This window comes from Salvia miltiorrhiza, chromosome 5 (genome assembly GCF_028751815.1).
Source record: "Salvia miltiorrhiza cultivar Shanhuang (shh) chromosome 5, IMPLAD_Smil_shh, whole genome shotgun sequence".
Lineage (NCBI taxonomy): Eukaryota > Viridiplantae > Streptophyta > Magnoliopsida > Lamiales > Lamiaceae > Salvia > Salvia miltiorrhiza.
In genome coordinates, this window is record NC_080391.1 from 21,187,492 (window position 1) to 21,207,636 (window position 20,145).

General features: G+C 36.7%; 3 protein-coding genes and 1 non-coding gene across 5 annotated transcripts; 2 read left to right on the forward strand and 2 right to left on the reverse strand.

Moving 5' to 3' along the window:
• Positions 1–3,440: 3,440 nt before the first annotated feature.
• LOC130986674 (probable serine protease EDA2) lies at positions 3,441–8,357 on the forward strand. The gene is made up of 12 exons (XM_057910142.1): positions 3,441–3,785; positions 4,549–4,674; positions 4,944–5,099; positions 5,559–5,738; positions 5,896–6,012; positions 6,366–6,419; positions 6,497–6,568; positions 6,888–7,093; positions 7,222–7,319; positions 7,496–7,570; positions 7,732–7,815; positions 8,002–8,357. The coding sequence occupies exons 1-12, from the start codon at positions 3,615–3,617 to the stop codon at positions 8,115–8,117; spliced, it is 1,455 nt and encodes a 484-aa protein (XP_057766125.1). The 5' UTR covers positions 3,441–3,614; the 3' UTR covers positions 8,118–8,357.
• Positions 8,358–8,502: 145 nt separating this feature from the next.
• On the reverse strand, positions 8,503–10,400 carry LOC130986676 (fructose-bisphosphate aldolase 1, chloroplastic). The gene is made up of 6 exons (XM_057910145.1): positions 10,067–10,400; positions 9,725–9,994; positions 9,536–9,645; positions 9,381–9,471; positions 9,044–9,313; positions 8,503–8,955 (listed from the first exon to the last, which is right to left on the reverse strand). The coding sequence occupies exons 1-6, from the start codon at positions 10,229–10,231 to the stop codon at positions 8,677–8,679; spliced, it is 1,185 nt and encodes a 394-aa protein (XP_057766128.1). The 5' UTR covers positions 10,232–10,400; the 3' UTR covers positions 8,503–8,676.
• Positions 10,401–12,095: 1,695 nt separating this feature from the next.
• TRNAE-CUC (transfer RNA glutamic acid (anticodon CUC)) lies at positions 12,096–12,168 on the forward strand. The gene has a single exon. It is a non-coding gene; the product is annotated as a tRNA-Glu (tRNA).
• Positions 12,169–12,530: 362 nt separating this feature from the next.
• LOC130986675 (PHAF1 protein At3g51130) lies at positions 12,531–17,978 on the reverse strand. 2 transcript variants are annotated; one of them, XM_057910144.1, is made up of 15 exons: positions 17,617–17,978; positions 17,219–17,301; positions 16,597–16,671; positions 16,336–16,403; positions 16,154–16,259; positions 16,005–16,065; positions 15,754–15,920; positions 14,900–14,962; positions 14,043–14,090; positions 13,811–13,924; positions 13,623–13,722; positions 13,454–13,533; positions 13,208–13,312; positions 13,043–13,114; positions 12,531–12,749 (listed from the first exon to the last, which is right to left on the reverse strand). In XM_057910144.1, exons 1-14 carry the CDS (start codon positions 17,708–17,710, stop codon positions 13,067–13,069), a joined length of 1,212 nt encoding a protein of 403 aa, XP_057766127.1. In that variant the 5' UTR covers positions 17,711–17,978; the 3' UTR covers positions 12,531–12,749; positions 13,043–13,066. The 2 variants fall into 2 exon arrangements, with proteins under 2 accessions (XP_057766127.1, XP_057766126.1); XM_057910143.1 differs by having other exon boundaries at positions 13,052–13,114; positions 17,617–17,931.
• Between the last annotated feature and the right edge of the window lie 2,167 nt (positions 17,979–20,145).

A 20,145-nucleotide genomic window follows, 5' to 3' on the forward strand; every position in this document is an offset into this window, starting at 1 on the left:
AAAGTTGGGGTGCAAAACTAGAAAATGAAAAAAGTTTAAGTATTTACAGGCCAATACCCATTTAGAATTTTGTAGTTTCATCCTATTGTTCAAATTATTAAAAATAATAAATATTTTTTTATTCGTATATATATTTATAGTTTGTAGTATATATTATAAAGATAATCTTTAGATAGATATATTTAAATGTACACGATTCACCAAATAAGAAAATCTGGTCATGCCGTCTTTGTGTCGTGCGGTGTAGTTTTTCCTTCTTTGTGAGAAAAGATGAGGCACTCAAAGACTCTCCTTTGTGAGAGGTATTGTGTTCAATTCTGCCTGCATACGGCGTAGTTTTCTCACCTTTGTGTGGGTAGTGTCGTTCTTCCATGCAGTTATTTTTCTATTTTTGTGTGTTGTAGAAGTCCCAGATACCTCTTATAATTCTACAAAAGTGAGAAGGATATTTACACCACACAAATGTGAGAAAACTACCCGTATGCAGGCAGGATCACTACCCACACAAGAGTGGGAAAACGCGTGCAGGACCTCTACACCACACAAACGTGGAAAAATTATCCGCACGTAAGCGGGACCACTACCCACACAAGAATGAAAAGGACCTCTACACCACACAAAGGTGAGAAAACTATCCGCACGCAGGCAGGACCACTACCTACACAAGAGTGAGAAAACTACTCGCACAAAAGTGAGAAAACTACCCGCACACAGACGAAATTGAACCTAAAACATCTCACAAAGGAAAGTCTTTGGGTTCTTCAGCTTTACCCTGTCCTCCTCCACCGCGCCGTCTTCACCTTCCCGTAGCACCTCCACCTTCGCGCCGCCTCCCCCCAAAAATTCATAGCTTCCCTCCCTAGAAAAATCCACCGGCAGTCCCCACCCACCAGCTCTTCCCAGCACCGCCGCCACAGCGACTCCCCCCTTCCCCAAGAAATAGGCGCCAGAGATAAGAGGATATCACAGCACGCTTCTTTTCTTCTTCCATGCTTTAGATCTACAGATTATGGTTGTAGATCTTGGTAGACCTACTTTCACAAATCAAGATCTATCATTTCTAGATCTATGACTATGGCTTCAGATCTGCCGCCTTTCTGAACAATAGCAGAAGAACCCACCCACGGCTATTGCCGCCATACTCTTTGAAGGAATATTAAACTTAATTAATACTCGATTTGCCCAAGGATCGTCTCTTGGATTATCTTAATTCACCATACATCGATTAAACCTAGCATGCTCCTATTAAATTAAGTGCTGCACCTTGGAGTTAGAAATACCTGAAGAATTCCTAAGAATTCATCAATTCGTCGCTGAACAGGTCAGCCAACTTCAAGCCTTCGTTTGAAGCCTCAAACGTCCTCCAATCATATTTTTCCCAGAAATACGACTTCTTCCTTTTCGAAAGAGATTTCTGTGGCCGCCTGTTTCGTCCAAATCCTAGTTCTGTAGAGGAAGTTATGACCGTTCTTCGGAAACTGCCAGAACTTGATTTCCTGCGAAAAACTGACTCCAGCTCAGATATTCTGAACTGTAACCCGCTCAGTTCCCAACGTTGGATGGACAACGAACTATGAGAACTCCCAGAGACAGTAGCCGCCCACTCAGTATTGTCGCCTCAATCTGCTTTCTCAAAACCCTAATTTTGTGTGTATTATTCTGAGAGCAGATAGTTGTATTTATAGACAAAACACAGTCCTAGGGCACCAATAACTGTAGTGGGTGAATTATACTCCTACTGGGCTCAGAAGACTTTGGGCCAGTCCAGGGATCAGATACAAGGAATAAAGATGGGCCTCTAATTAATTAATTCTTATGATCAGCCCAGATCATAATTAATTCATAAGTATTAATTCATTCCACTAGAGAATCAATACTGACTTACCCCTTTATTGCCGGTGATGAGTCTAGGGCTTGTATTTAGACTTATTAAATCTCCGTATTTAAAATATCCGACATCCATTAATTAATTAGAGCTCTGACAGCTTAAATTAATTAATCTTTTTGTAATCCTTAAGCAGTACCACTCAAACCTTATTATTGCGCCTGAACTTAATCAACCTGCAGGGTTTAACGCAATAAACCTTTTTGAGCTCCTTAAGGGGATATCATTATCCTATACCGGATACGGGTACTAATACAGATAACCAAATATCATATATTGACCGATATCACCCAAGATACAGAGTACTCAAGTTAATATATAACTCTCACCCATAGTAAATCAAAGTGATACACAAATCAACATATATATCTGAAATCTTATTAGTATTAAGATTCTATTAAGTCACCGAGATCTTGATTCTTCACTTATGTCAGATAGTAGAATACATCTCACTGTGATCCTATCAATACGTTATGACGTACCAGTATAGACAAATAGTCAAGACAAACTATTTCCATCTATACGACTATACTACAGCCTAGACCAACGGCTCGTCCTAGAGTCATCTCGGCTGTGATCTATTTATATCTCTTAAGTTTATTCCAATTATATGACCTTTTGTGATCCGTTAATCACCATATAATCAACTTATGTAGAGATAAAGGACATACATATGCAATCATGAACACAATCAGATAGGAGATTAAATAGTGAACACATGAAACATTGTATACAAGCATAAAACGTTCTTGCTTTCAGTATACAAATCCAACACTCTTGTCTCTCTTTCTTTCTATTCGCCAGCCAAATCAACAAAAATAGGTGCTATAATTTTGAGTATAGAGTAAAGTTACACATTTAAATTGAACACGGAGTAAAGTTACACATTAAATTGAAACTTTTAAGGTTACAAATTATGACGTGTCATTTGGAAAATACGTCATTGCCACGTGGTTCTGAAATTTCTGCCGAAAAACAAATCGGTGCTAAAATTGAACATGAAGTAAAGTTACCCATATAAATTGAAACTTTTTAAGTTCGTGCTAAATTTGGATTTCGATCAAAGTTGGTGATATTACATGCATTTAACCCTATTTTATATACATATTTAATTTAAAATGTAAAAGTCATATTTATTTAAAGATTAAATTTTTTAAAAATTGTCTCTCCTCTCTCATTTTTTTTTGAATAGTCTATTTATTACAAAATTTGGAGTATTATTTTTTATTTTTGGTTTTAGTTTTTTAACTTTTTATGTTTTCCTTTTCATAATCCTATCTCTTTTTATTGTTGTGAATTTTTTTTTAATTTTGTATTTTTTCAATATTCAACTTAAATATGGGTTCAGTTAATTTTTTTAATTAAATAATTGAATTGGTGTCAATTATATTTTAATATATAAATATAAAAATATTTTTTGTGTATTGTACGGGATGCAAATGTTAATCTTTTGAATATTTGAATTCAGATTTTCAAATAGTAATTTAATTTAATTTAAATTCATTTTTCTTCACAATTCAAATTTTCGAATCAATTTGAAGTAAAAATTTAATTCGAAATTGGATTACTCACCAGTCACCTCCACTTGAATACCGAACATCAACAGAAAAGTAAAGTAACAATAACAGTCAAAAATATCAAACAGTGGATTCTTATCGCAGTCGGCAGTCGGCACCAATTTCAGAGATAAAAAGCTGGCAGATTTTTTCAACCGGAGAAGCTAAACACGATGAGGTTCGCTGTCCCGGCGCCGGCGTCGATTTCGCTGGCGATTTTAGTGTTGACTTTGGCGGTTGCTTCGGCGCAGCGGCATTTACGGGAGCGGGAGACCAGCAGCAGCAGCTATTTGACCAAGGAAGAGCACTGGATGAATCAAACTATCGATCACTTCTCTCCCTACGTAAGTCCATTTCCTCTTACCACTCTATCCGATTGGTTTGATTGCTGCAGATGTTGGTGCTTCTCGAAGATAATTGAAATTCGGCTCAATTTTGGTTGAAGTTCAGTATTGAAGTTCAATTTGTGCTCGATTAGGTTCTTCGTAAGTATATCAGTTGAAAAGTTTTGCGCTCTAAGAATATTGAGCTCGTTTTAGCTTCAATTCGCGTAACCAAAATCCAGCATGCTCAGTTACAAACTTACAGTTACATATATGTCTAGCATATGCATTCATTCGCCAATTAGGGCAAAATGTTCTTTCTTTGTGTGTGTGGTGTGGGTGACACGGTGAGGTTAATAGTGGGGTATAGGTTGTTAACATTGAAAATGACAAGTGAGCTGTAGTATTCATTTCGCTTAGAATAATGTAAGGCAATGGAAGGTGTCTATGTATGGTTTATGTAAGAGTGGTAATATAGCTATCTCTGGTAGAACGTCGTAATCATTATCACCATAAGAGGGAAAAATGATGCTTAGTGCATTAGCTTCCACAGTGAAAGTAGACTACTTTTTTTTACTAAGTAAAAGATATATAGGCTCTATCTGATGCCAATATTGTTTAGGATCTTTATGCATATAAGCATCTGTTGACTCAGTTTGGGTTGGTAACTGGAATATCTCTATCTGTACATTTTTTATCAACTAGATTAAACCAAGTCTGTTTTTATGAGAAACATGTCAAGATTTGTTACGTATACTAAGCATACTGGCTTCTTTCTTTGCAGGACCGCGACCAGTTTGCTCAACGTTATTATGAATATCTTGATGAGTTTCGGTCTCATGATAGTCCAATATTTCTTAAGATCTGTGGTGAATCTGTGTGCAATGGCATTAGTAATGACTATTTGGGGGTAAGTCTGCAGTCCATGAAAGTATGCCTGCTGAACTTCTGGGAATATTTCCCAGCTAGGTGTGCCCCTTCATGACTTACAAAGAGAACTAGGAAAAAAGGGCTCTATTCACGATATCTCGATAGTTCAATTAGTTAAAAATATAATACAAAGTAGAAATGTGCAATCTTGAGAATGGCATAAATTATTGGGTATACATGAGTTTTTGCTATGATATTCATCAGTTCTTCACTTGTAAAAAATATTTCTGAATCTTGAAAGCTTTACAGGTTTTAGCAAAGAAGTTTGGAGCAGCTGTGGTTTCCCTTGAGCATCGTTACTATGGAAAAAGCTATCCTTTTGGATCATTCAGCACGGATAATCTGAGATATCTTTCGTCAAAACAAGCACTATTCGATTTGGCTGTTTTCAGACAGTATTATCAGGTAAGTAGCTGTCTAGTCTTGTTCATCCTTTCTCACAAGAAAATACTGACCGGGATGCAAGATCAATTATATCACAACTAAATTAAAAATATGTAGGGATGATTGTCCTCCAGTTGATGACAAAAAGGTTTGCCATGTGAAATTATGTTTCTACTCCATTGTTGATCCTCTAATTTGTTCACATATAACATTGTATAGAATTATTATCATGCTGACTGGGATATTATACTATCTCAATAAATGGAAACGTAGGTATACAAGGAAGTCTTATAAAGAAGACTGTCTCTTGGTTGTCATTCAAGGAGTTAATAGGCTGTATAGCTTTATATGAATGTTTCATTAGAAACCATCATGTCTTAAAGCTTTAGTTTAACTACCCTGTGGATTTTCACTTTTTTCCCTGATCATCCTCTTTCTAAAAATCCTTGAGTATCTGGTCCTTCTGTTTCCATTTCTCAGGAGTCCTTAAATGAGAAGCTCAACAAATCAACAGACAATCCATGGTTTGTCTTTGGTATTTCATATGCGGGAGCCCTAAGTGCGTGGTTCCGCCTGAAGTTCCCTCATCTTACTTGCGGAAGTCTTGCGAGCTCAGGAGTTGTTCTTGCTGTCTACAACTTCACAAAATTTGATGAGCAGGTGAAGAAAAACTATCAATTCATTAACTTCTTACGGATACTGTACGGTCATTTATTTCAATTCATCGGCATTTCACTTTTAATATGGTTTGTTACCCCCTGACTTTGCTTTAAAATAGTATAGGTTCCATTTCTGATTTGATGATATTCTTATGCAGGTTGGTGAATCCGCTGGTGCAGAATGTAAAGCTGTGTTGCAAGAAATTACTAGTCTTGTTGAGCAGAGACTTGAATCGAATCAGAAAGATCTAAAGAAATTATTTAATGCGTCTAAGGTAGAAAAACATGTTTATCCTTTTTTCCTTTATTAGGTCTTATTCGTCATGCCACATAAACTATTTAAAGACAAACTTTGAACTATACCGAAAAATTAAGTTCCCTATATCTGATAGTTTTTACTTTCCCAAATCTTTTGCCAGAAAAGATTTGTAAGTTTATGACATACATTGAAATTGTTGCAATCTTTCCTCTAACTAGCTTATGACATTTTGTGACTGATGTTAATTTTTGATTTTGTTCTGAACATGAGTTCTTCTTTTAAAACTCCTGCTTTCCTCTATCAGTTTCAATATGCGTGGAATCTTGCATCATATTATGGAATTCAATGATGACTTGATTTCTATTACAGCTATCAAAAGATGGTGATTTCTTGTATTTTCTGGCAGATGCAGCAGTCACAGCGGTACATGAACATACAGCTTTGTTGAATAGAAACTTATAGTTTTCTAGACTAGTTTTAGCATGATTTGCCGTTTGCAGATTCAATATGGAGATCCAGATGAACTCTGTGACCCTCTTACCAAGGCAAAGAAAGCTGGAGAAGATTTAGTGGTAAGCCGATTTTCTTGCTTGTATTTTCCTAGCAAACTCAAATAATTTGCATGGTTGTGATTTGGTTCTCTTGGAACTATTTTAGCTGGAAAAATAGGTTAGATGTTAATGGAAAAATAGGTTAGATGTTAAAAACTTATGGCTCGATAATTCAAACTGTCTGGTGGTACATGCCCTTGGTTTTGCGGAAGCACTGTTTGAGATATGCTAGAAGCTTCTACTCGGTGCTTAATTATTAATATTTAAAAAAAGCCTTCTGAAAAAAGCTTTGTAAAAATACATAACTTTTGCCTTGTGCTGCTGATATTTTCTTATTCAGGAAGCATATGCCAAATATGTGAAGGAGTATTACATAGACTATATCGGTGCCGATGTTGAGACTTATGACCAACAGCATTTGAAGAAAGCCAAAATATCCGATAGCAGTTCTGATCGCTTGTGGTGGTTCCAAGTGTGTACAGAAGTTGCATATTTTCAAGTTGCACCTGCAAATGATAGCATCCGTTCGTCAAAAGTTGACACTAGGCAAGTCTACATGTATTATGTGCCAAGCGTTTTCCCTTTCATCCTGATGTTTCGTTACTACTGTCCTTGTACACCCAACTAACAAGATGATATAATAAAATTAAATTGAGAAAGCATTTATGTTGCAGATATCATTTGGATCTCTGCAAAAATGTCTTTGGCAATGATATGTCTGGTCCTGATGTTAATGCAACAAATCTATATTATGGAGGCAAAGAAATTGCTGGTAACATCATTTAACTATTTCTCTTTCTATATATTTTTTAAAAAGTTTTTTTACTGCTTCTAGTATCCAAAAATATGTTTCCAAGTTTCTCGGACAAACAAGCTCTTCCTCTCCATTATACTATAGCTCATTTTTCGTGGACCTATTCATTTTCTTCATCAAATATACACGCGCAGGTTCAAAAATAATCTTCACGAATGGTTCACAGGACCCTTGGCGACATGCATCTAAACAGACATCTTCACGTGACAGTGAGTCCAAACACCGCTTCTATCTGACGCTTGTTGCTAGTTAACTTCTGTAGACTTTGTACATTTTTACCTTTCTTTACTGGAATGGCTTAACAATTTTGTCAAAAGTTTTTCACCATTGTTGTGGGCTCTATCAAAACTTGTTCCTCTTAATTTTTCAGTGCCTGCGTACATCATCAAGTGTCATAATTGTGGCCATGGATCGGACATGCGTGGCTGTCCTCAGTCTCGTTTGGTTCCCAAGGGTATGTTGTATGCTTTAAGCTCTTGTATTTGCTCGTGATCATCAACTGTCATTAAACTAGTTTGGTCATCATCTTTAAGTTTTCACAAGTTTGCCTGCGTTCTACACTGTATCCAAAGTGTTGCTAAATCACAAAATCACGTCTTTTCACATTTGGAAGTTCTTCCCGTCCCGTCCCATATTTCAGGTGATTCAAAGAACTGCTCCTCCCCGGATGCGGTAAACAAAGTAAGGCAGAATATCATCACCTACATCGATCAGTGGCTCTCTGAATGCCAGTTTTCAGGTGTAACTGCCATGTAAAGCACAAAAATTGAGTCCAGAGAAGGATAATTTAACATGTTATGGCTCGACTGAATGTCAGATATTTCTTGAAATGTCAGCAGATGTGTAAGTCCTCTTGTTATTACCATCACACCGTGTTAATTCTGTAAGTATGTATGTATTTAACTTCACTGTTTCTGCAGTTTATCTTTTTTCCTAGCTAAGAGACATTGAAACAGAGAAATAAAGAGCATTCATTGCCTGTGTGTGACAATACCACATCACATTGCGTGAATATAGAATCAAGCTATTCGTAAGTTGTTGATTTATTGAAAAATTGTTTAGTTGGACGTGTAAGAATAGAATAGTCGAACGAAGCTGAATCTTGGTAGTATTTAGCTTGTAAGTGAATTGAATCTTGAGGTATTGAAATATGATTGATTAACTGGATAACTCCCACAAATCCAAGAGTGTGATAATACAAACAACAAGAGAAAGTATTGTACAAGGGCTATGGCCATCATCATAAGCTAGAATCAAATATTTGGTGATACTTTCCCCATTATCTTGATCAAGACATTCACCACACAAAAACAGCTTAGTAACTGTATCCCTTAACGAACAATTCCTTCTTGGCCTCCTCGGACTCGCCCTCTCCTGTGTACTTTCCAAGTTGGGCAAGCGAGTTCGACTTTGCTCTGAGGAGGAGGGCGTCCTGAGCCGCCTTCACGTTCTCGGGCCTCCCTCCCCACGTCTTGAGGCACGTGTTCTGTAGGGCTCGTGCATACGAGAAGGACACGTGCCATGGGTTGGGGCCCTGGTTCATCGCGTTCAAGTTGAGGGTGGCCTCGACTTCAGATTGTCCTCCAGACAAGAACTATCGATCAACAACAAACTAAGGGTTAGCTAGGTGGATAGTTTCTAAAACATAAATAATCTTAATTAATCTGGTAAGTTGGTTTTACCATGATGCCGGGGACGGCCGGAGGTATCCTTCTCTTGAGGAGCTTGAGAGTGAGGTCGGCGACCTTCTCGGGGGTGGCCTTGTCTTTGCTCTCGGCTCCAGGGGTGACCATGCTAGGTTTCAATAGAATTCCTTCAAACAAGACATTGTTCTCTGCTAAGTAGAAGAAAACCTCAGCCCAGACCTGCTGGGCAACCTCGAATGTTCTCTCGATTGAGTGTTCACCATCAAGCAAGATCTCGGGCTCAACAATGGGGACCAAACCGTTGTCCTAAAACACAGGGGAGTGGAGGAATGAGGGCGTAATTAAATACTAGTACAAGTGAGGGTGATGGTACCTGCGAGATAGCAGCATATCTAGCAAGGCCCCATGCAGCTTCCTTGACGGCGAGTGCAGTGGGGCCGTTGGGGATGCTCACAACAGTTCGCCTGCAAATGATAGGTGAGTATAGTATAGATACAATTAAGATACAGGAGAGGAGAGGAGACTGACCACTTGGCGAATCTGGCACCCTGCTGGTAGTAAGCAGCGGAGCGGGAGGCGAGGCCGTCGAGTCCCTGGCACCAGGACTCGTTGTTGGAGCCCGCCAAGGGAACAAGACCCTGCGTAAAACACAACACAAAACATGAATGATATGATATTGATATGATATGTAAAACATGAAGATGGATGATTGGGGACCTTGTCGACTTTGATCCCGGGCACGATGTCCTGCTCAACAAGGATGTCGACGATCTTCTTGCCGTCGACGGTGGATTGGTAGAGAGTCTCCTCGAACAAGATAGCGCCGGAGATGTACTGACCCAGACCGGGGGCTGTCACCAGCAGCGTGCGGTAGGCTTGCCGGTTCGCCTCCGTGTTCTCCAGCCCAATCGACGCCAGACGCTTCCCGCACGTCGCGTTCGATTCGTCCATCGCCAGGATTCCTCGCCCGGGGGAGGCAACAGTTTTCTGCACATTCACATTCATTTCAATATTTCTTTTTACATTTACTAATTTGCATGTAATAATGAGCGTGCCTACCGCAGTCTTAACAAGCTCATCGGCGTACGAGGTGGCACGGACGGTGAGGGCGGACGGCTGGTAGCGGACGGCGGCCACGGAGTGCTGGCGGAGGAGGGGCTGTCCCTTCACAAACTCCCACTTGTCAAGAACCGGCGACGACTTGAGGAGGGATGCAGAAGCCATTTTCTCTCTCTCTCTCTCTAGATTTGATGATAATATTATCCCTTTGAAGCTCACTCCCTCCCACAAATTTCACACTGCACTAGTTTTAAGACAGCTGCAGATATATATACTTCTTGGGAGATATATGTTTTGAGGCCATCATGCAGTCGCCACTCATCTACTCACACGTGGAGTGATAACTTTCTGACCTGGAAATTCGCAATTCATTTCCCACTCTTCAAACCATTTTTTCTTTTAAATTATATTTTTGTGGTTTTTAGATTGCTTTCCAGAATTGGAGCATCACAAGTTGCTATATATTCACATTTTTATTTTCTTAATTAATGTCGTTTTGCACAAATTTTTTAGATTGGTTTCCAGAATCGGGGAGCATCACAAGTTGTTATATATTGAGATTTTTATTTTGTTAATTAATGTCATTTTGCACCACTCTCTTTCTAGGCCTTTATGCATTGAATGAATGTGCCACTGATTTTTTTTTTTTTTTAATATCTTTAACATTTTTGTGTCATGCAGTAGAGTCTACTAACATATTTGAGTTGGTCCGTTTTAGTTAATGAAAATTGAAGTATAAGGTGGTTTTGGGTTATAATTTCGTATTTTATTTCAATAATATGCACTGCATATATGTGTCTGTTATTATATACGATAAAATTTTAGTAATTATTCACAATTCAAACACAGTTATAAAATAGAGACTCGTTGGCTTTTTAATTATTCCCGATAGATACAGGTGGATTAATTTCTTCCAATCGTATTTGCGAGTGATTTTTTGTCACCACAATTATTTCAAAATAAATTTGACCCAGAAAGTAAGACCTCAAATCTTGTAAGGAGAAATAAAGGGCCCAGCGTAATATTAAAAATTAAGTGTTAATTGTCAAATAAATCACCACTTTTAACCTACTTTGCAATTTAGATACCATTTTAAAATGTTTTAATAATGACTTCATATATGATCACTTTATTTGTTCCAAATTCGACATCTTCAAAATTTTCAATGTTGAATTGACGTCATTTGAATAATGGAACGATGTCATTTATGGATAACTTTAGCTAGAAAAAATTGGAGGTGCTGAAATTGCTACAAGTCAAATAATTAAGTCTGCATTGAAATGTTCATAGTAATATTGATACGGTAAAATAGATCACAAAGTTTTTTTTTTATCTTACAATTGAAAAATAAATAAATAGGGGGGGACTACAAACTTAAATGCAACAAACAAAATAAAATCTAAGATGCGGAAAATGGCATACACTGATGAAGGGTAACATCATCTCACCAAACTCTCAACATGTTGCCATAGTTTAGAAATGTGTGTTCGTGAAAAATCTTGCCTAAAAATCAATGCAACACAAGCCGTTAATTGATGCCCTGGACAAGACAATAATTAAATATTGTTAATATATCAGGCAATATTCTTAGAAGAAGAAAAAAATATAAAAATCATGAATGCATTGTATTATTGAGAGTCGGAACAAGTTGAGAGAAGGAAAAAAAATACACACGCATGAGCAAATGTCTACAACCACTAGAAATTACATGAAAACATCTGAGGTCTAATGGGGCTACAGAAACATAAAGGACAATCTCAATTGTATCATAGCCATTATTTTCTTGCTTTGTAAGAGCCACCACTTACCAAAATATCAAATGGAATATAACACCCACATCATTTTCAGCACAAAAGAACAGTGGTTGTTGTATATATGTCAATTTGAAAAAGTTTTTCGCATAACCAAACCTCTAATTTCTAAAATATATAAATATTCAATATTATTTTTGTACAAACTAATAGGGAAAAACACATTGTTCTGAGAAATTTTGTTACTAAATATTTAAATAGACAATGAAAATAACAAATCCGTTGTAGTCTAGTTGGTTAGGATACTCGGCTCTCACCCGAGAGACCCGGGTTCAAGTCCCGGCAACGGAATTTTTTCAATCCTTTTTTTGCTTATTTTTAATTTACTTTTGTTCCTTTTTTGTCTCTTGGCTATCGAAACTTATAATTAAATGATTTACCCTATATTAGTTACTCTTAGTAGGCAATAGCATTTTAATATGGGGAGATCTTGTGTCCAACTATCTTACAGTGAAACAAATGGATTCAATTCAAATCTTCACTTCGTCTCACAATGAAACAATATTACGTAACTTTGTGAGCTTTGATATTGTATTTACAATCCTCACCATTTTCTTTTATTTCATTGACCTTTCAGATTCTTTTTTCCATTTCAAAGTCCCCAACTTTTTCTATAGTGTTATGACCCCTTTCAAGTTGGTGACTTGCAAAAATTATAGAGTAAAAACCAACCTTCTTTTTAACTTAGCATTCAATGCATAGGCTACAGATTTACAAAAGAAAAGAGGAATTAAACGATACCATCTTCAGAAAGAAGATATACAGTGTGGTGACTATTTACGGTCACATAATTACCATATTTGAGCATTAAAATTATGTACAAGAGAAAGCAGAGGCGTCCGATTACAATTCCACTGTACAGCAGCCTGTTCCTGCAAAAACACGAACAAAAGTTTTGAATGTTAATTGATATACAGCACCAACAGCTTACAGAAAGCTTTGACGCGACCAGAAAGATCAAATTAAATGTGTTTATTTGGCCTGTAGTTTCATGAAAAGCTTAAGCAAATTATTCTTTCTTAGTCACCACACTCTATATCTTGAAGATGCTATTGAGGTTCAACAATCCATGATCTGTATTTTTGCTCAAAATTATTTCACAAAGTTGGATAAGAATAAGAGTTTTATAATATAATGAGATATAGGCACTGAGGAGAGAGCTCACACGACGTACAGCTGCCTGGCAATACTAAGACTGGAACAGAGTTACAGTTGCAATGTAACCATTTTTCATGACCTGTGAACAGTGGGTTGTGCTGTGATTAGAGCAAATAGGAGTAACAGAAAATATGAGTTATGGATGAAATAAATGAGTGTAAAAATGATGTACCTCAAAGGCGACATTTGGGTATCCATATACAAATGTAGATCCGAAAGGATTGCTGGTAGACCCTTGTGTTTGGATGGCAGCTCTGCCGCTGTCTCCAAGAATCTCCTGTAGAATGATGTATAGGTTATCCTTTGACTGTAGGGAAATACAAGAACACAGAAAGAGCTCGACCTCGACATCTGTACTAAAAGAAAACTTGTTTAACAGAATAGAAGTTGATGTCTAATAACTCAGAAAGCATAACACCTTAACTTGCTCCCACTTTGTGCTAGGTGTAATGGCACATTTAGAGGTATTATTCACATCCTGATGAAATGACCCATCATCTGGCATTTAGAAACAAATAAAAAAAATATTCAGTCTAAATGTTACTGCCACTGCAGGTCGATAACAAGAGATAATTCGGACTACTTACAGTCAGAACTATATATCACAAAGTTGCACTTCATGTATGAGTTGAAATCTGAATGACCAGGATAGTTGGTATGCAGAACAAACTTTTTTATTTTATGAGTCTGCAAACCCATCAAAATCAATTTGTCATCTCATTAATGAACTCAAGCAGTCAGAGTGAATGGTTTTATAGCAAGATGTAGACAAGACCTGTCCATCAAATAAAATGTCCAAGCCGCGTGTAAAATAATTGTAGAAGTAATCACCACAGAGGGTGGTTCTTGGCTTCGGATCAGATGCAGAATGGATTACCATTTGGTCCACCTATGTTGCTCAAAATAATCAATCCCAGGTTATAAGAACCAGAAAGCCAAAGAAATTAGGTCAATGCAAATGAAACGCACTCATGAACTGGAAAGAGAGACCATACACTAGGCAATACCTGTTTCTGATGAATCCCACAGGGGCGGCCCAATTCGGTCCAGACATCCTATATATGAATTCCATATGAAAATAAAATTATGCCTGATCTTCGGTATAGTTGAGATAGAAAAGGAAAATTTGAACTAGGAAACACATGATTGTCGTTAGTAAAAGTAACTGCACTAAACCCAAGTATTTCATCAAAAAATTTGATTTCAAGGAAAAAAAGGTTCTTTAGAAGAGAGAAGTCCCGGCAATCAAGACAAAGGCTTTACGCCCTAATGAATTAAATTATGTCAAAGAAAGTATATGGTTGACTGAATATGATGAAAAAACAAAATACAGCACAGAGTTCAAAAAATAGTGCTTTTGAATTCATCCATCCATCCAAAATTGGATAAGGTAACTATGAAAAAGTTATAATCATTTATGCTGAACTCTATATTAAGAAGTTATTACTATTTACTCATAAGAAGTGAGTTAAAACTTGAAAGGCAATACTAATAAAGGCTCCTCAACTAACCATACATGAAATATCACTATTTCTTTGTTAATCGAAACTATACCCTGATCACCAAGCAAAATGAAAATTTAGAAATAAAATGTGAAGCAAGTTTGTATTATAATAACTAGCAATAGCATCTTACCTCTGCACTCATTTAAATTCAAGACATCTCTCAATTAGCTCAATTAACTTAACGTTCTATTATTAATTATACAGAATTTCAATAAGTCAAAAAAAAAATCATACTGATAGAAAACGCACAGTTTTCTTTAAAAGATAGAAAGCATGAAGAGAAACAAATATAGTAGCAAAAATTATACAGCAGATTTGAACAATAGCAGCACGATCGAATCCATGTCAAGTTTCAGTACCTGTGGTGATGCACCAAAAGATATGTGCTGACCACCAACTGTAAACCACAATTCTTCCCCTAACTGTTCAACAAAGATGATAGAAAAGTTAAGTAATGTGATAGCATGTATTGCAAATTCCAATTCTAATTGCATGAGAGTGGCTCATGTGATCCGGCACTATTATTTAAAATGTCAACATATAGAAACTAGAAAGATAAGACAAAGTTGATTTGTACGTGGCTCAATGAAATAAATAGCACTACAGCAAAATGCAGGTTTTAGTGAGTATTCACAAGTAATATCAGCTAAAGAACAACGCGGAAAGATGTCATGCATTAAGATTTTAGGCACTGTTTACTTGGGGAGGAGAAACATGACCTATAAAGATAGAAAGCACCAGAGCGATAAATCCTAAATCCACCATCTATTAAATGAAATAATCAGGCTGCGCAAAGCCACATTTTCATCTACATTTAGCAGCAAATTATTGCTATGTTGCGCAATTTGCATATACATTTTGTCCTCATGGTTACAGTATCATGAATACCATATTAAAGTAGCAATCAATTTAACTGTGCAAGCAGTCGGAAAACCAATCATTACCAAATTTTGGGAGAAGAAGCAATACAGGATTTATGGTTTTAGGGACAATACACCAGATATCACCATGAAGCAAAATATATTTTCTATAAGTAAACCCTCAAGACCTCACCCATGCTCCTAGAATGCAAATAGCAACCATATATGAGTGTGAATATTTAAAGCATGTCAAATTAAATCACCATCAGGAGAAATAGTGTTGTTCACACATGATAAGTAAAAGTACAGTTACAGTTTTGCAACTTCACATTGAATGAAAAAAAATAACTTACCTTCACCACAACTTCTTCCATGTAAAGACTGCCAGCTGCTAATGGAGGAACGCATGCCTTCATCATTGAAGATCCTACACCAACCTTACGGTCTGTGGACGAATCATAAATTGAGACACGACAAGTAACCGGAGTTGTTCCATCCGGAAATTCCAGCGGGAGCTCAGCTGTTAAAGATGAAGCAAAGGAGCACTAAGCTCGACGCAATGAGAATTCTTTTTATATAAAAATAGGATATTAATAACAATAACCTTCCCGGTCATGACAGCACTGTGCATACTGTGAGGGAATTGGAAATGCAAAGGATAATCCCTGCAAAATGCAGTCATCAAAGACCGCCTCCTCATATAATTGCAGAAGAAATAGTTTAGAAATAGTAATATATATTAAGCAACCGTACTGGGTAAAATAGAGTGTACACGCCCCGGTCTTTGTCATAAACTCCAGGATATGTTGGCCCGAAAAGAGCATACACGGCCACAAAAGTAGCTAGCGTAGAAGCTCCTCTGTAAGTGAAAACATGCATCAGAAGTGCAATTACAGACGAAATAAAACTTCAAAATCGGAAGCACACAAACTTACCCAATCAATGAAGTGGCATACCGCATTTGGAGCCGCTTGATGTCAAAGATTTCAATAAGACGCAGGCGCTGGAATAGAAGAAAGGCAGAAATAAAGATAAGCTACATAGGATAGGACATTAGCAGACATACTTTTCAAGCAAACATTTTATTTCCATACTTTCTTTAACAGCACAAATACTATTTCTATTTGAGTAAGAATTTGACTTGATTGAGCAAATCATCTTGTAGAGATAACCATGTGATCTTAAAGAGAAAATACCTGAGACCAAGGATCAAACCTAAGATGAAACCCATGGTCAGGTAAGCTAATAACAATGTCAAGTTTCAGAGGCTCCTGCACACAAAATAGAAATAATAGAAGTAGATGAAATGTCTTAAAGATATTCCAACAATAAGTTATGAATTATCAAGTCATTCGAAGTTTTCCAAACTACATCTCATTTAGCTTGTAAGCTAATATTATCCTCCTTACAGTGATGAACTTTTTGATTGATTTCGACACCAGCGGAAATGTCAAGACAAGATATCGATACACTCTAGTCACTCAACTATGCTACTGCATTAGATGTAAAACCCATTTCGAGAGTGCAAGCACATGGCAACTGATGGAAACAAAATAAACAAAAAAAAAAAAATGACCACCATAATTGCATCTACAATTTTATTTTATTTTTAAATTGTTATTACCCAAAGAAAGAAAAAAATACACACACACTCTAGCCATCTAGGTGACCCGAACCCCCGACCTATTGGTTGGAGGGGAAATGCATCTACAATTGCCATAACCAGAAACAGAAATTTAGCATGCATGCAGAGCGCGATAAACCATACTACTCCCACATAGAAATCAACTATCTAGACAAAAACAAACAAAGACAAACCTCATCATAGTACTTGACATGAACAACATCGTAAATATTGGGCTGCTGTTCTATCTGAGCAAAAGCTTCGCAGATTGGCATCCCTATAAAATCACCCATAGAAACAAATAAATTAAATACAATCTCGTCACTTCTAACCAAAAAAAGCCTCACCGCCATCCCAATTAGCAACTATCAAGTCAACTATAATCTCCGATCATCAATTTCAACCATATAGCAAGTACAATTCAATAAGAACTCGATCATGAATCACCTTACACCTTTAACCAGTAACCGTTAAACAAAATTTCAGCTGAACCCCACGGTGGAAAAAGAAAACCCAGTATTATTTCCCTTCCGATTGAAAACACAAATCCTACACATATACCGTCCGAAAATTGGGCAAAATCGAGATTTACCGAGAGAGAACGGGCCGAGTCCGACGCCGGGCCGGAGATCGAGGATGATGGAAACCATAGCAGTGCTCTCACACCTCCGTCTGTTTCTCTGCATATTCCCCCTTTACTCTGTGTATGCCAATCACTTCAAATTTGACCTGTTTTCAGCTTGAATGATGATTGCTATTAATGAAATTCGCAAATTGTGAACTGAAACGGCATTCAGTTGCCCCTTTTTGTCCAATTTCGTGTATGTTGCCAAACAAATTGGCATTTTTGCTTGAATTGTGGGAGAAGCGGCCTTTGCTTGCAGGCATCAATCGGGCCGAACTTTTGGTTTCGGGCCAATTAACTTTTTTTTTTTACTCATTAATTTTGCTTCTATGTGATGATCGATAATAATTATCTAATTAAATTAATAAAAAAATATAAATAATTTATATTTTTTAAAATTAAATGTCATTTTATATTATACAATTATAATAAAATTAGTAATATTTTCATAATTTACAAAATAAAATTCATAAGTTTTTTCAAACTTATATAGAATAAATCTCACCAAAACTACAACGGTTCAAATAAATATGATTTTTTATAATTATATGTGAGTCAAATCAATAATTAATATTTTAACAATATTTTTTTCAACAATCATTATTACCTAGTTAAAATGTCCATCAAATATTCATATATTTTTTATTTCATATCTCTACTAAGCAACAAATATTTTAATTTTTTTATGCATGTTAGCAAAAAAATATTTTCTATAACTTTTAATTTTAGATGCATATTATACAATGACTTTTAAATTGTGCAAGTAACTTCTTAATATTTCCATGTTTATTATTTGACGATACATTAATGCTAGAGTTAATCAAATAATGAAATAGATATATACTCGTAATGATTTTAAAATGCATTACCTTTTATGAAAATCGGCTTGAGATGGATAGAGTATATTTTATCCACGCGGATGAGGATAATAAATATGAGAAAAGGTTGGATGATTATTTTTGTTGGTCCCGAGGCGAGTATATACTGGTGTAGGAAGAATACACCAGTTTCCAACTTTTCACTTGTTTCTCATTTTCTCATAGTATCGAACAATTTACTGATAACAAGCCAGTAAGTGAAGAAAGTAGTCTATCGACTGAAGTCGAACTTACTGATACATCAAGCAAGTTGATTGTATTCACCTTAGACGAGCACATGTTCCTGTTCAATTGATCAAGCGGAATTCAGTGGACTACGAGACTCGCTTTGTAGAAAATCTTTTCAATCCATTCTCACAACAATGACCTAAGTCTGTTTGATACGATTTTGATAAACAGTTTAATCAAGTGCAGTTTGCGATGCAATGGATCAGCTTGCTGAAAGCTTTTGCAAGTTAATTAAGCATGAATCCCAAGTACAGATTATAAATCACAATCAATTTCATTTTCCCTAAGCCTTGACTACTTAGACCGTAGTTAAATAAGCATGATGGGCAAGCAGGCAGCAAGACAAGAAAATAAAACTTAAGAACATCACACAAACATTTTTATGTAGTTTGGAACAACTCCTTCTACTTCCACAACTTTGAATCCACAGGGTAATCCCTTAACCTTAACTTGGCAATTTTCGCAGTTGTGATCCCGTTACTTAGCAATCTATATAGTTGCAGTCTCGTACTTAGCAATTTTCACAGTTGCAGTCCCATTGACAATTTGCGCTGTTGGGATCTCGTTGCTTTGTCAACTTTCAAACTTCTCACTCGAAGTTGACTTGTTAACTTCCTCTTACTTCTTTGTTTCATCTTTACAACTTTGTGAGAGATTTTTGAAGAGGGTTTATCCAACTAAGTGAACACACTGTTACAATGAAGAACAATTTCTGAAGATCAGTGTGTTCAAGGCTAGGCTTAGAATGTTAATTTACATTGAAAACGCCTATTCTAGGAACTACAAATGTATTCACAAGTTATTCACTTGAAATTTACAGTGAATAACTAGTTCCTATCATGACAGTTTGTTCGATTCTAAGGATGTATCCTGAACCTACACAACATCTTCATGTTTTCCACCACAACCACCACGTGTCTCTTTCTTTTGATGTATATATAGACCGAAGATTGAATTAGCCGTTGGATAGAGCCTTCTTCAAATTTTCGATTCACTGTTCTCTTTTGAATTCTTCCGATTGTAAGAATGAATAACTGAGTTGATAGATCTGCACATCCGTACTTGATGTTGACGTCCAACAGTCATCCTTGTACTTTATTCTGAAAAACGGGATTCACATTTAATGCATATTCAGAGGCATTTAATATTCGGAAAAGTATACGCTTTAGAGGTTGACTTTGCTTTGAAAGCCTTTTGACTAAATGGCTTACGTGGGCATTAGGGGTGAGCATTCGGTCCGGACCAAACCGACGGAACCAAGGACTAATGGAGGAAATTTACGCGGACCGACCCGGACCGACTTAAAGAATAGGTTACGAACCGGAACCGACCCTCGGTTTCGGTCCGGTTCGGTCAAAACTGAGAATATCTAACAGTTTGGGAGATTCTT